The following is a 12,809-nucleotide window of genomic DNA, read 5'->3' as shown; positions in this document are numbered from 1 at the left end:
CAGTTTTTTCCAGAACCACTTATTGAAGAGGCTGTCTTTTCTCCATTATATATTCTTGCCTCCTTTATAAAAGATAAGATGACAGTATGGGCATGGCTTTATCTCTGGGCTTTCTATTCTGTTCCATTGATCTATATTTCTTTTTTTGTGCCACTACCATACTGTCTTGATGACTGTAGCTTTGTAGTACAGTCTGAAGTTAGGAAGCCTGATTCCTCCAGCTCCATTTTTCTTTCTCAAGATTCTTTTGGCTGTTTGGGGTCTTTTGTGTTTCCATATAAATTGTGAAAATTTTTGTTCTAATTCTGTGAAAAATGCCACTGGTAGTTTGATAGGGATCGCATTGAATCTGTAGATTGCTTTGGGTAGTATAGTCATTTTCACAATGTTGATTCTTCCAATCAAAGAACATGGTATTTCTCTCCATCTGTTTATATCATCTTTAATTTCTTTCATCAGTGTCTTATAGTTTTCTGCATACAGGTCTTTTGTCTCTTTAGGTAGGTTTATTCCTAGGTATTTTATTCTTTTTGTTGCAATGGTAAATGGGAGTGTTTTTTAAATTTCATTTTCAGATTTTTCATCATTAGTGTACAGGAATGCCAGAGATTTCTGTGCATTAATTTTGTATCCTGCTACTTTACCAAATTCATTGAGTAGCTCTAGTAGTTTTCTGGTAGCATCTTTAGGATTCTCTATGTATTGATAGCATCATGTCATCTGCAAACAGTGAGAGTTTTAATTCTTCTTTTCCCATTTGGATTCTTCTTATTTCTTTTTTCTTCTCTGATTGTTGTGGCTAAAACTACCAAAACTATGTTGAATGATAGTGGTGAGAATGGGCAACCTTGTCTTGTTCCTGATCTTAGTGGAAGTGGTTTCAGATTTTTACCATTGAAAATGATGTTGGCTGTGGGTTTGTCACATATGGACTTTATTATGTTGAGATAAGTTCCCTCTATGCCTACTTTCTGGAGGGTTTTTATTATAAATGGGTGTTGAATATTGTCAAAAGCTTTTTCTGCATCTATTGAGATGATCATATGGATTTTCCTCTTCAGTTTGTTAATATGTTTTATCACATTGATTGCTTTGCATATATTGAAGAATCCTTGCATTCCTGGGATAAACCCCACTTGATCATGGTGTATGATCCTTTTAACCTGCTGTTGGATTCTGTTTGCTAGTATGTTGTTGAGGATTTTTGCATCTATGTTCTTCCATGATATTGGTCTGTAGTTTTCTTTCTTTGTGACATCCTTGTCTGGTTTTGGTATCAAGGTGATGGTGGCCTTGCAGAATGAGTTTGGGAGTGTTCCTCCCTCTGCTAGATTTTGGAAGAGTTTGTGAAGGTTAGGTGTTAGCTCTTCTCTTAATGTTTGATAGACTTCCCCTGTGAAACCATCTGGTCCTGAGCTTTTGTTTGTTGGAAGATTTTTAATCATAGTTTCAATTTCAGTGCTTGTGATTGGTCTATTCATATTTTCTATTTCTTCCTGATTCAGTCTTGGCAGGTTGTGCATTTCTAAGAATTTGTCCATTTCTTCCAGGTTGTCCATTTTATTGGCATAGAGTTGCTTGTAGTAATCTCTCATGACCCTTGTATTTCTGCAGTGTCAGTTGTTACTTCTCCTTTTTCATTTCTACTTCTATTGATTTGAGTCTTCTCCCTTTTTTTCTTGATGAGTCTGGCTAATGGTTTATCAATTATTTTTATCGTCTCAAAGAAACAGCTTTTAGTTTTATTGATCTTTGCTATTGTTTCCTTCACTTCTTTTTCATTCATTTCTGGCCTGATCTTTATGATTTCTTTCCTTCTGCTAACTTTGGGTTTTTTTGTTCTTTCTTTAATTGCTTTAGGTGTAAGGTTAGGTTGTTTATTTAAGATGTTTCTTGTTTCTTAACATAGCATTGTATTGCTATACACTTCCCTCTTTGAACTGCTTTTTCTTCATCCCATAGGTTTTGGGTCGTTGTGTTTTCATTGTCATTTGTTTCTAGGTGTTTTTGATTTTCTCTTTGATTTCCTCAGTGGTCTCTTGGTTATTAAGTAGAGTATTGTTTAGCCTCCATGTGTTTGTATTTTTTTTACAGATTTTTTCCTATAATTGATATCTAGTCTCATAGTATTGTGGTCGGAGAAGACACTTGATATAATTTCAATTTTCTTAAATTTACCAATGCTTGATTTCTGCCCCAAGATATGAGCTATCCTGGAGAATGTTCCATGAGCACTTGAGAAGAAAGTGTCTTCTGTTGCTTTTGGATGGAATGTCCTATAAATATGAACTAAGTCCATCTTGTTTAATGTATCATTTAAAGCTTGGGTTTCCTTATTTATTTTCATTTTGGATGATCTGTCCAGTGGTGAAATTTGGGCGTTAAAGTACCCTGCAATGATTGTGTTACTGTCGATTTACCCTTTTATGGCTGTTAGTATTTGCCTTATGTATTGAGGTGCTCCTATGTTGGGTGCATAAATATTTACAATTGTTATATCTTCTTCTTGGATTGATCCTTTGATCATTATGTAGTGTCCTTCTTTGTCTCTTGTAACAGTCTTGTTTTTAAAGTATATTTTGTCTGACGTGAGAATTGCTACTCCAGCTTTCCTTTGATTTCCATTTGCATGGAATATCTTTTTTTATCCCCTCACTTTCAGTCTGTATGTGTCCCTACATCTGAAGTGTGTCTCTTGCAGACAGCATATATAAGGGTCTTGTTTTTCTTTCCATTCAGCCAGTCTATGTCTTTGGGTTGGAGCATTTAATCCATTTACATTTAATGTAATTATCAGTATGTATGTTCCAATTACCATTTTCTTAATTGTTTTGGGTTTGTTATTGTAGGTCTTTTCCTCCTCTTGTGTTTCTTGCTAGAGAAGTTCTTTTACATTTTTTGTAAAGCTAGTTTGGTGGTACTGAATTCTCTTAGGCTTTTCTTGTCTGTAAAGGTTTTAATTACTCTGTCGAATCTGAATGAGATTCTTGCTGGGTAGAGTAATCTTGGTTGTAGGTTTTTCCCTATATATCCTGCCACTCCCTTCTGGCTTGCAGAGTTTCTGCTGAAAGATCAGCTGTTAACCTTATGGGGATTCCCTTATATATTATGTGTTGTTTTTCCCTTGCTGCTTTTAATAGTTTTTGTTTTTAACAGTTCAATAAATATGTGCCTTGGTGTGTTTATCCTTGGATTTTTCCTGTAGGTGACTCTCTGGGCTTCCTGGACTTGATTGACTATTTCCTCTCCCATATTCCGGAAGTTTTCAACTATAATATCTTCAAATATTTTCTCAGTCCCTTTTTTTTTCTCTTCCTCTTCTGGGACCCCTATAATTCGAATGTTGGTGCGTTTAATATTGTCCCAGAAGTCTCTGAGACTGTCCTCAATTCTTTTCATTTTTTTTCTTTATTCTGCTCTGCAGTAGTTATTTCCACTATTTTATCTTCCAGGTTACTTATTTCTTCTTCTGCCTCAGTTATTCTGCTATTGATTCTTTCTCGAGAAGTTTTAATTTCATTTATTGTGTTTTTCATCATTGTTTGTTTGCTCTTTAGTTCTTCTAGGTCCTTGTTAAAAGTTTCTTGTATTTTCTCCATTCTATTTCCAAGATTTTGGATCATCTTTACTATCATTACTCTTAATTTGTTTTCAGGTAGACTGCCTATTTCCTGCTCTGGTGGGTTTTTACCTTGCTCCTTCATCTGTTGTGTGCTTCTCTGTCTTCTCGTTTTGATTAATTTACTGTGTTTGGGGTCTCCTTTTCACAGGCTGCAGGTTCATAGTTCCTGATGTTTTTGGTGTCTGCCCCCAGTGGCTAAGGTTGCTTCAGTGGGTTGTGTAGGCTTCCTGGTGGAGGGGACTGGTGCCTGTGTTCTGGTGGATGAGGCTGGTACTTTTCTTTCTGGTGGGCAGGACCTCGTCTGGTGGTGTGTTTTGGGGTGTGTGTGACCTTATTATGATTTTAGGCAGCCTCTCTGCTAATGGGTGGGGTTGTGTTCCTGTCTTGCTAGCTGTTTGGCATAGGGTGTCTAGCACTGTAGCTTGCTAGTCGTTGAGTGGAGCTGGGTCTTAGCGTTGAGATGGAGCACTCTGGGAGGAATTTTGCGGTTTGATATTATGTGGAGCTGGGTGGTCTTGTGTGGACCAAGTTCCTGAACTCAGCTCTCCCACTTCAGAGGCACAGCCTGACACCCAGCTGGAGCACCAGGACCCTGTCAGCCACACAGCCACGTACATGGGGAGTTTCTTTCCTTTTGGGAGGTCTGAGGTGTTCTGCCAGCATTCAGTAAGTGTTCTGTAGGAGTTGTTCCACATGTGGATGTATTTGTGATGCATTTGTGGGGAGGAGGGTGATCTCTACATCTTTCTCTCTCACCATCTTGGAGCTCTCCACCAGTAGTGAGATGTTGGAAGAGGAAAAAAATAATTTTACTTTCTATTGGGTTTGGGAATTTATTTTTGTATATTTCAAGTAGGATAATAAGAGCACCTTTTGAAGGTCTGATTTCAAAGGAACAGGGAACTATTTAGTTTTGTGAACTAGATCTGTGTTAACTGTTCCTGTGCCTTCCATACCATGGAGGAAATGATTAGTTCTCTCAAGCAAGTGCAAAGCAGTAAGTGAAGCACGTTGCCTCTCTTTAACTTTCCAAAATCTGAAAAGTACTGAGAAGCAAGCTGTGTCAAAAATGAGAACAGTGCGAAGGACTTAACAAAGTAAGTTACCAAGATAACCTTTTTTTAAAAAAAATCTTTTGATGACTTTGTAAGCAATATTTGCAACCAATACATCTCTTGCAAACTGCTTGCACTTAAGGACACCATATGTTGTCGTCAAATGAAAAGTTACTAGTACTAGTTTTGACTATGTTTTATGGTTACAAAAAAATAAAATTTTCAAAGAAAGAAAAAATAAGTGAGAGAAGCAGCCTACACTGTCAGGGTTGTTGGAACTAAGTCATGGTAGCCTTTTTTCATCCATCAGGAGGTAGAATTAGTGGGCAGAAAATTTTTTCAAGTAGAAATTGTTGGTAATTTTAGATCCTCCGCAGGAACGACTTATTCCATATGTGTGACCAAATAACTCAATGCCAAGATTTGGAAGTTCACCTTGTCAAGTTTTTGGTGTTTGAGCTGCACTTCATGATGGTTTAGTTTGATGCACCAGTGAGCCCTATCAAACCTGGCAGTATTAATTTTCATGCACAGCATATGTATCAGTCTTAACTACAACTATCATTTAATTAACGTCTAAATATTTGCTTTCTTTGAATCTGTATGCTAATGGCATTTACCTGATAGCTACCCATGAAAATTATTTGAATATACTTTTGCAGCAGGGGTGTTTTAACATACTTCTTTTGCAAGCCAGAACCTTTAGGTAGAGGTTGTTGGATTAGATACACTGGCTTTTATTATGCTATACTCAGCAGTTTAAGTTTATATTTGATGCGCTAGTCTAAATTCCATGAAGGCAGGGACCAAGTTTGTCCTAATCACTTTGTCTTCAGTGCCAAATACATGGCATATAATGTTCACTCAATGAACACCTATGGAACTACTGCACAATTTCCTGATTCTAGTCAACTGAAAATTCAATAGCTCTTTCAGCGCTAGAATTTTGCTTCTTCTTTTGCCCCAGCCCTGCCAACAAACCAGACTGTTACTTTCAGAAAGAAAAAGTGCTTCTTTCCTCGAATGATATGTATGTATTGGATTTACAAAAAGCATCTGATAATTAAATTTGGCATTTAATACTTGAGTAAATCCTAGCAAACATAAGTCGTATATATGTAACACTAACTAGTAAACCAAATTACCACAGCTACCTTAGTTTTATTTAAAGATTAAACAGGCTTAAATAAGCACCTATGATTCCCTAATAAGCACACACTTCAATAAGTACTAAACTTCTTGACCTCTATTTTGGTTGTTTGGAAACCTTATCCCCTATGTTTAATATTTCAGTTCTGTGGGATGTTGCTGTAGATATACTCTTTAAATATAAATCCACTTATAAGTGATGTGGTAGTGATTAACGCTGTGTATTTCTGGCTTTTCAGTACACGATAGATTTCATTTCCTGTGCTGAGTGGCCAGTTCTGTCCAATGAGTTGAATAAAAGTGATTAAGCATGATTTCTTAGTCAAGAAATTTGTGACGCTCCAAAGCTTTTGCCTTCTGTCACAAGCACTGTCCCAGAGTAGATGCTCCAACAGCTTGGGTCCCTCTGATAAGATGACACATAAATCCATTACTCTCAGGGTTGGTCGTTTCTGCAGCGTATCTTAGCCTATCCTGACTTAATTCAAAAGGGATTTTCTGCAGAAATAAAAAGGGTTTTAATCTAAATGAAGAAATTTACAAAATCAGTGTTGTGGAACACTTTGTCCTTAAACAAAATGGGTTTCATAGGCAGGAGTTTGAAAACTCATTATAAGAGCTTTAACAACTGGTAACATAAAAAAATGGCCAGGCATATATAGTCACGGCTGTGTGGTAGAATGGACAGTCACACAGGTTTTCAGTCCCTGAGTTTTTACCACTTATGAGCTCATCTCCTAACTAGAGGCTCATATTCCTTATGTGTAAATGTGGGATAACTAATATAGGATAAGGTAATTGAATTATGAAAATTACCTGATAATAAGATCTTTAATATGTAAGTAGCTATGATAGCTACATTAATCAACTGATTAGTCTGGCAATATGTCAAATTATAGAATTACTAATTCTTCCATTCACTACTTAATGCATACAACTGGCCTAAGTTTCAAGAATGGAGTATATTAAATGCTAAACTGGTATGAAAAAATGGAAGCAAGTTCTTTAAAACATAAGGTGGTGTATCGTCTTTTTACTCAAATTTTGAGGCTTTTACTCAGTTGTAGCTATTTTTTTTAAAAAAGGGTTATCAGACAAGGACATCTCTCCCTTTTAGATTAACACGAGCTATGCAAAAGTACTTCAGATTACTGAAGGAAACGTAACACCTCATATGCCAAAGATTTATGCCTGAATTAATTTCAAAACCTATAAAGGTATGTACTTATTGATATGCTAATGAGAAAACTGATGCTAAGAAGTTAAGTTGCCCAAAACCACTTAGTTGGTGGAACTGAGCTTCAAATCATGGCCTTCCTCCACGACAGTTTCTCCTCAGTACATAAGAGTACATTGGTTCATGATTATCTAAACCTTTAAAAAAGTTTATAATGGAAAGCATTTTTTTTTTCGGTACGCGGGCCTCTCACTGTTGTGGCCTCTCCCATCGCAGAGCACAGGCTCCGGAAGTGCAGGCTCAGCGGCCATGGCTCATGGGCCCAGCCTCTCCGTGGCATGTGGATCTTCCCGTACCGGGAAACGAACCCGTCTCCCCTGCATCGACAGGCGGACTCTCAACTACTGCGCCACCAGGGAAGCCCGGAAAGCACTTTTAATATTAAATAGTTCCCTGCCTAATTATAAGGAGCTTATCACAACGCCAACTTCATTTAATCCTTCATTTGCTAAAAAAAAATCCACGCTTCAAATGGCAGCAAGTGCAATTCTTTCATATCGTTTTCTACAAAATAAGTTAACTTTAAGCAAAACAACTTCAATGACGATAAATGCATTTCATCATTTATTTAATGTTTAAGCTCTTGCACTAGATTTTTACAAGCTGGTGAACACTGACAAATTATTTCTCCCACAGAACTATAACCACATGTTCCCGGACAGTATAAATATATGGTTGAGCTGACATTAATACACATAACCATTTTATCAATCACATAATAAAACAAATTGTCAAGTATCCAAATATTAAGTTACACAGCTCAAAAGGCATATAAAATATTAAATGTCTGCTCAATTCATTAGCAGAAACCCACTTTGTTTTTTTTTTTTTTGCAAGAAAGGTTGGGAATCACACTTAAAAAAAAATAAGTTGGTAAACAACTTCAGATAACTTTGAAAAAAAATTACAAGAATTTTAGAAATTTTATGATTAAGAATTGTTTTAGCTACAATAACAAAGTATTTCTACCTTTTAAAAAAATATTTACTAAATTAAAGCGCATATTCTACATGTTCTGCACAAGACAAAGGCAACATTTTACTAAAAATACTTAATAGCCCCCTCCCATTCCTTTTCCAGGCCCTCCCTGTAAGTTGCACCCCAAAGTGCAAACATTAAAATTAACTGTAAGGCTTTTTTGTCTGGAGACATTAAAGACATGTGCTTCTGTACAATGTAGATTTTCAAAATGGAGGTCTTCCATGACAGCACAAAATGAGATTTATAGAAAGACATTAAATAATCACTGGTAAGACTTGGTTAATTAAAAAAAAGCAAACGAGCAAATCGGATGTATACTGGTATGACTGTGGAAGATGTAAACATACTGTGAGCAAATAACCTTATAGGCCCTACTTTCTATGTTTGAAATGATGGAAAGAATAAAACACATAAGGTCCAGAGTTTTCATAGTTCCTGGGATTTTAGTTCGACATGATACTAAAAACAACAAGAATTGTGCTGGGTATTTTGGCACCTAGTCTTTCTAAATTTCTTATATACTGATAAGAATCTGGCATGGAAACAGATTTAAAGACATGAATGACTCCATACTGCATGATTTCAGGAAAAGTCAATTGGTACAAATGATAAGCACATTTTAAATGCTGAACAGCAAGAATCCTTTGCTAAGTGTCCAAGTAGGTTAATCTTAACCCAAACATAGAGGGTGCAATTCTGCCAGCCTTGTGGCCTGGTAAAACTGCATTTCAACACTCCTATGGAAGCTTCATCAGACTTTACCAAGCCAACATGCTGGCTAACATGTACGACAAATCCTGTCCTGTCTAGGTTCCACTTCCAAGCAATTGCATCAGGCACCCCAGTTTTACTGAATGCAACAGTTGTTTCTATGACCATTAGAGTCTTTGAAGCGCAGCCGCATTTTAGGACGATACTTCTCCAAATACAAAAGTTGCTTGCTGTTAAAAGCTCCTCGCCGCTTTCTAGAACGAAGAAAACAAAAGACAAATTAAAGCAAAGTCCCTCTATAATTAACATTTACTGTTCTATAGGAGGCAATCATCACCTTTCTTATAGCAATTTATTTTTTGATTATTACATTGTGACTTAATGTAGAAATATGGATCAGCATCCATGTGTAAATGGGAAAAGGGCCGTAAAAAGTTAATTTTCTAAGTCTTTTTGAGAGGTAGTTATAAAATAGTCCAAACTTAGAAATTCATTTATATAAAGTCCAAGAAAAGGCAAAACTAACTTATTGTAATATGAGTCAAAAAGAGATTGCCCCTGGTGGCTGGCAAGATGACTACAAACAGCATGAGGGCACTTCCTGAAATGATCAAAATATTCTGTGTATTGCACTGAGTGGTTATTTTATTTGGCTGTTACCATCCATTCATCTACCTTTGATATCTGTGCATTTTAACTAACTATACTTCAATAAAAGGACAGATAAACAAGCAACATATTCAATCAAGAATTTTAAAACAATAATTTACAGAATTATTACTGGATTAGAATCTTTGTAATGAATATCTACATGGAATGCAAACAAGTAAGATATTCCCTGGTGGTAATACTATCTTAAAAATGAACAAAATGGTCAGATCGGCTCTTGGAAAGAAATTGCTTTCCTAGTAATATATTTAAATTCGTTACCATTCAACGAGGAAATAAAAAGTGCAAACGGAAAGAACGTATTAAATACATACTGTCTGATGAACTGTACTGCATCTTCGTATTTCATTCCACCTTCAATTAATGCTAGGGCGACAAGCACTGGAGCTCTGGTAAGGTAAGAATTATAGTAAATTATTTTTCAAAGTCAAATCCTGGAAAATTCAATACTCCCCAATTCAACATTCCCCAATCCGAAAGCACTATTATTTACTGCACTTCCTATGTTAATACCTATGGAAAATGTTGGACTTTATGTTAAAAATTAAATTAATAAAGTATCAGTATTTTCATATCAAACCCAGGTTTTTAATCTATAACCAAAAAGACAACTATGTCCTTAACTAATACAAATAAGCCTAGAAATTAAGACCTGTATCACTGGAGAGCAGTCTTGAAAAAATTTAAGGGAGAGGGTAAATTGTGACACATGTGGACAATATTTTCTAAATTCCAAGCAGTGAAAAATACTTTCCACTTAAAGATCTTCTGGAAAAAACTGCTCTCTTTGTTTTATTATCAATGAGATTGTGACATAAGTTTCACGCCAGCCTCCCCAGGGCCATGGTCTGAGCAGTGGGGGACGAGGGTGGTGGTAGCAATTTACAACTACGGACACGTATATTTTGGCACTGCTGTGTAATGACTTCCTACTGAATCAGGATTCTCCAGGACCAAGAACCCTGCCACAAACTCACCATATGCAGTGCAAAAACACCTTAGAGACAATTCATGATCCTTTTTCCAATGAGCTTGGACAGTGATTCCCAATACTACGGATACAACCTAGAACACACAATTAAGTATTCCGCCCACATAGGCAAGTATAAATTTCAGGGATAGCATCTGTCAGTTCCAAATGTACTGGAACACATTACTGCTACACTCACCTACTTTTAAATATAACTCAGTAAGTAACCTAACAAAGCAAATTGATTCACAAACTGACAACCGCGTCTTTACGGGAGTCAAAACCAAGCTTTAACTAGAATGAAGACCAGTATCATTATATGGGTTTAAGAAATTCTCTTACCTCCCAAGGCCTGCAACACAATGAACGGCAATACAACAACCAGGGTCTTCACGAAACTTAATTTTCACAAGACTTAACCAATCATCAACAATCTGGTTAGATGGTGGTGCGCCATCATCAAAAGGCCAATCCTAAGTCAAAAGAATACAAGTTTTAGACTTTTAATGTAATTGGTATAATAATTCTAAAACTCTAACACCCAAATGTTACCAGAAGCATTTTCTTTTAACGTTTAAACAAGTGTTTTATGAAACCCCACTGTCAATGAAATGCAAATACATGCTGAGTCTTTATAAAGATCTTTTATTGCTTCAAACCTCTGCTCAACTTTCACCTTTATTTGGACCTTAAGACAGTGTATACTTTTGCAACAACTGAAACAATTAAGCTTTCTGAAGCCAGTGGTTTATCTGAATAAACTTCGGCAGCACAGCACTGTGAACACATGGGAACCATTAAACACTTACGAGAACATGGATGCCTTCTTTCTCCACAAGACTAGTGTCGTACGTTGCTTCACATACTCTTACTACTGTGGTAACTCCGTACTTCTTAAGTTCCTGGATAAAACATATGTAAAAAAGCATATGAAGTCTTCATAACCACGTCACTCTTGCTCACCATTTGTCATTTTGATCACCTCTCTAACAGGTTAACAGAAAATCATGTATGTTTAACATGGTCTTGTTAAGTCTTATTGTCACAAGTCTTGTTTTAAGTGACAATACTAAAATAGCATTAAAAGGAAAGGGAATTGTTAAACATCACATATTTTTAATAAATTTTATGTTAAAAAAAATCCCAAGGCCCTTCACATACTGAAGTTGTTTATAGTCAAGGTAACCTTGGCTAGATGAAGCGCTAAAAAAAGAGGATGAGAAGCAACTGAGGAACAAAGGAATCACTCATGACGATAAGTAATCTGACTTGACTTATATTAACTCTTTAAACTTTTGCTCATTTGCAGTGCACAGTGTATAGTGTATAGAGCCTTAAAAGTATGTTCAGAGAGTAAAATCTCAAAAATGCAGTGTAAACACCCCACACCATTTAAGACTAGAGGCTTTAAGACTCATAATGCATTATTATTAATTATAATTCTTCTGGCATTTAAAACATATAGACGACAATCAAAGATAAAAGTATTTCTATGATCTGGAAGGCCTATTTGTTGTTTCTGATTATATAGATATTTATAAAATAAAATGTGTATGCATCCAAATAAATTATTCAGCATTACAATCCTTCCAGAAATAGAATTAGTAGATCAGTAGCTGATAATTGCATTCTAAGCATCAAAAGGGGGCCAAGACATAAACTAATCCTGGTTTATAGTATCAGGCATTATGCTAATAAGCAAATATGTGAAAAACCCGCGGAGCCTCCCTCCAACAAACTTCTAGTAAGATAAGAGTAATACTGTTATACTGTCCACATATACATTTAAATCAAGCAAACTGTGAGGCATGAAGAACTAGATATTAACTGATAAATCTAAACTAACCCAAGTACATGTTCTCCTCAAAATGTATAAAATAATTCACCTCTAACGTAAAGACACTGGTATTTCTGAGAGCTGGAACTGTAGTCATAGCACCTCACAATTTCCAAAATATTTTATTTTGTTACATAAAAGGCTCCACTATTGAACTACAATCAGTTTAAGACATTAAAAAGCATCAAAACTCACCTCTATAAATTTGTTTAAGGTCGCATTAGTTGGATTGTGTGTAATAAGAAATCTCATGTTCTTGTAAGTGATTTCCACAGGAGCTGGGCGGTTCATTCGAGCCATGTTAATTTAGTTAAAAAACACTCAGTAGGGTTATGAAAGAATTTAAAAGACTGAATACAGAAATGACGCAAAGAAACTGAGTCTACTTCAATATACTCCACTTGAAATTCTCAGTGCTTTTGAGTATGAAGTTGGGAGTAATGGGAAATGAAATGAACCTCCTGACAAGAAGCAGCAATTCTTCAATCCAGTAATACTGAGGCAAGAGAAAGGAAGTGCACTGAGGTTTACCCCATCCAGGTCAGAACTCTTGTAAAGAATGCTCTGTGGATTTCAAT

At 36.0% G+C, this 12,809-nt stretch overlaps 1 protein-coding gene across 2 annotated transcripts; it reads right to left on the bottom strand.

Moving 5' to 3' along the window:
• Positions 1 to 7,620: 7,620 nt before the first annotated feature.
• PTP4A1 (protein tyrosine phosphatase 4A1) lies at positions 7,621 to 12,531 on the bottom strand. Of its 2 annotated transcripts, none has more exons than XM_060115018.1 (5): positions 12,427 to 12,531; positions 11,204 to 11,296; positions 10,737 to 10,867; positions 9,739 to 9,813; positions 7,621 to 9,009 (listed from the first exon to the last, which is right to left on the bottom strand). In XM_060115018.1, the coding sequence occupies exons 1-5, from the start codon at positions 12,529 to 12,531 to the stop codon at positions 8,892 to 8,894; spliced, it is 522 nt and encodes a 173-aa protein (XP_059971001.1). In that variant the 3' UTR covers positions 7,621 to 8,891. The 2 variants fall into 2 exon arrangements, with proteins under 2 accessions (XP_059971001.1, XP_059971002.1); XM_060115019.1 differs by having other exon boundaries at positions 7,621 to 9,005.
• Positions 12,532 to 12,809: the final 278 nt, after the last annotated feature.

This window comes from Mesoplodon densirostris, chromosome 12 (assembly GCF_025265405.1).
Source record: "Mesoplodon densirostris isolate mMesDen1 chromosome 12, mMesDen1 primary haplotype, whole genome shotgun sequence".
Lineage (NCBI taxonomy): Eukaryota > Metazoa > Chordata > Mammalia > Artiodactyla > Ziphiidae > Mesoplodon > Mesoplodon densirostris.
Note: the sequence above shows the minus strand (reverse complement) of the source record. Positions and strands in the feature narration are given on the sequence as shown.

Bases quoted from the DNA above. Each gene is read 5' to 3' on its own strand.
- PTP4A1 (XM_060115019.1), bottom strand. From the start codon at position 12,531: ATGGCTCGAATGAACCGCCCAGCTCCTGTGGAAATCACTTACAAGAAC. The intron at 10,868-11,203 runs GTAAGTGTTTAA...CTTTTGACTTAG, and splicing joins AAGAAGGCATCCATGTTCTC to GATTGGCCTTTTGATGATGG. The intron at 9,814-10,736 runs GTAAGAGAATTT...TTACCTTACCAG, and splicing joins TGTGTTGCAGGCCTTGGGAG to AGCTCCAGTGCTTGTCGCCC.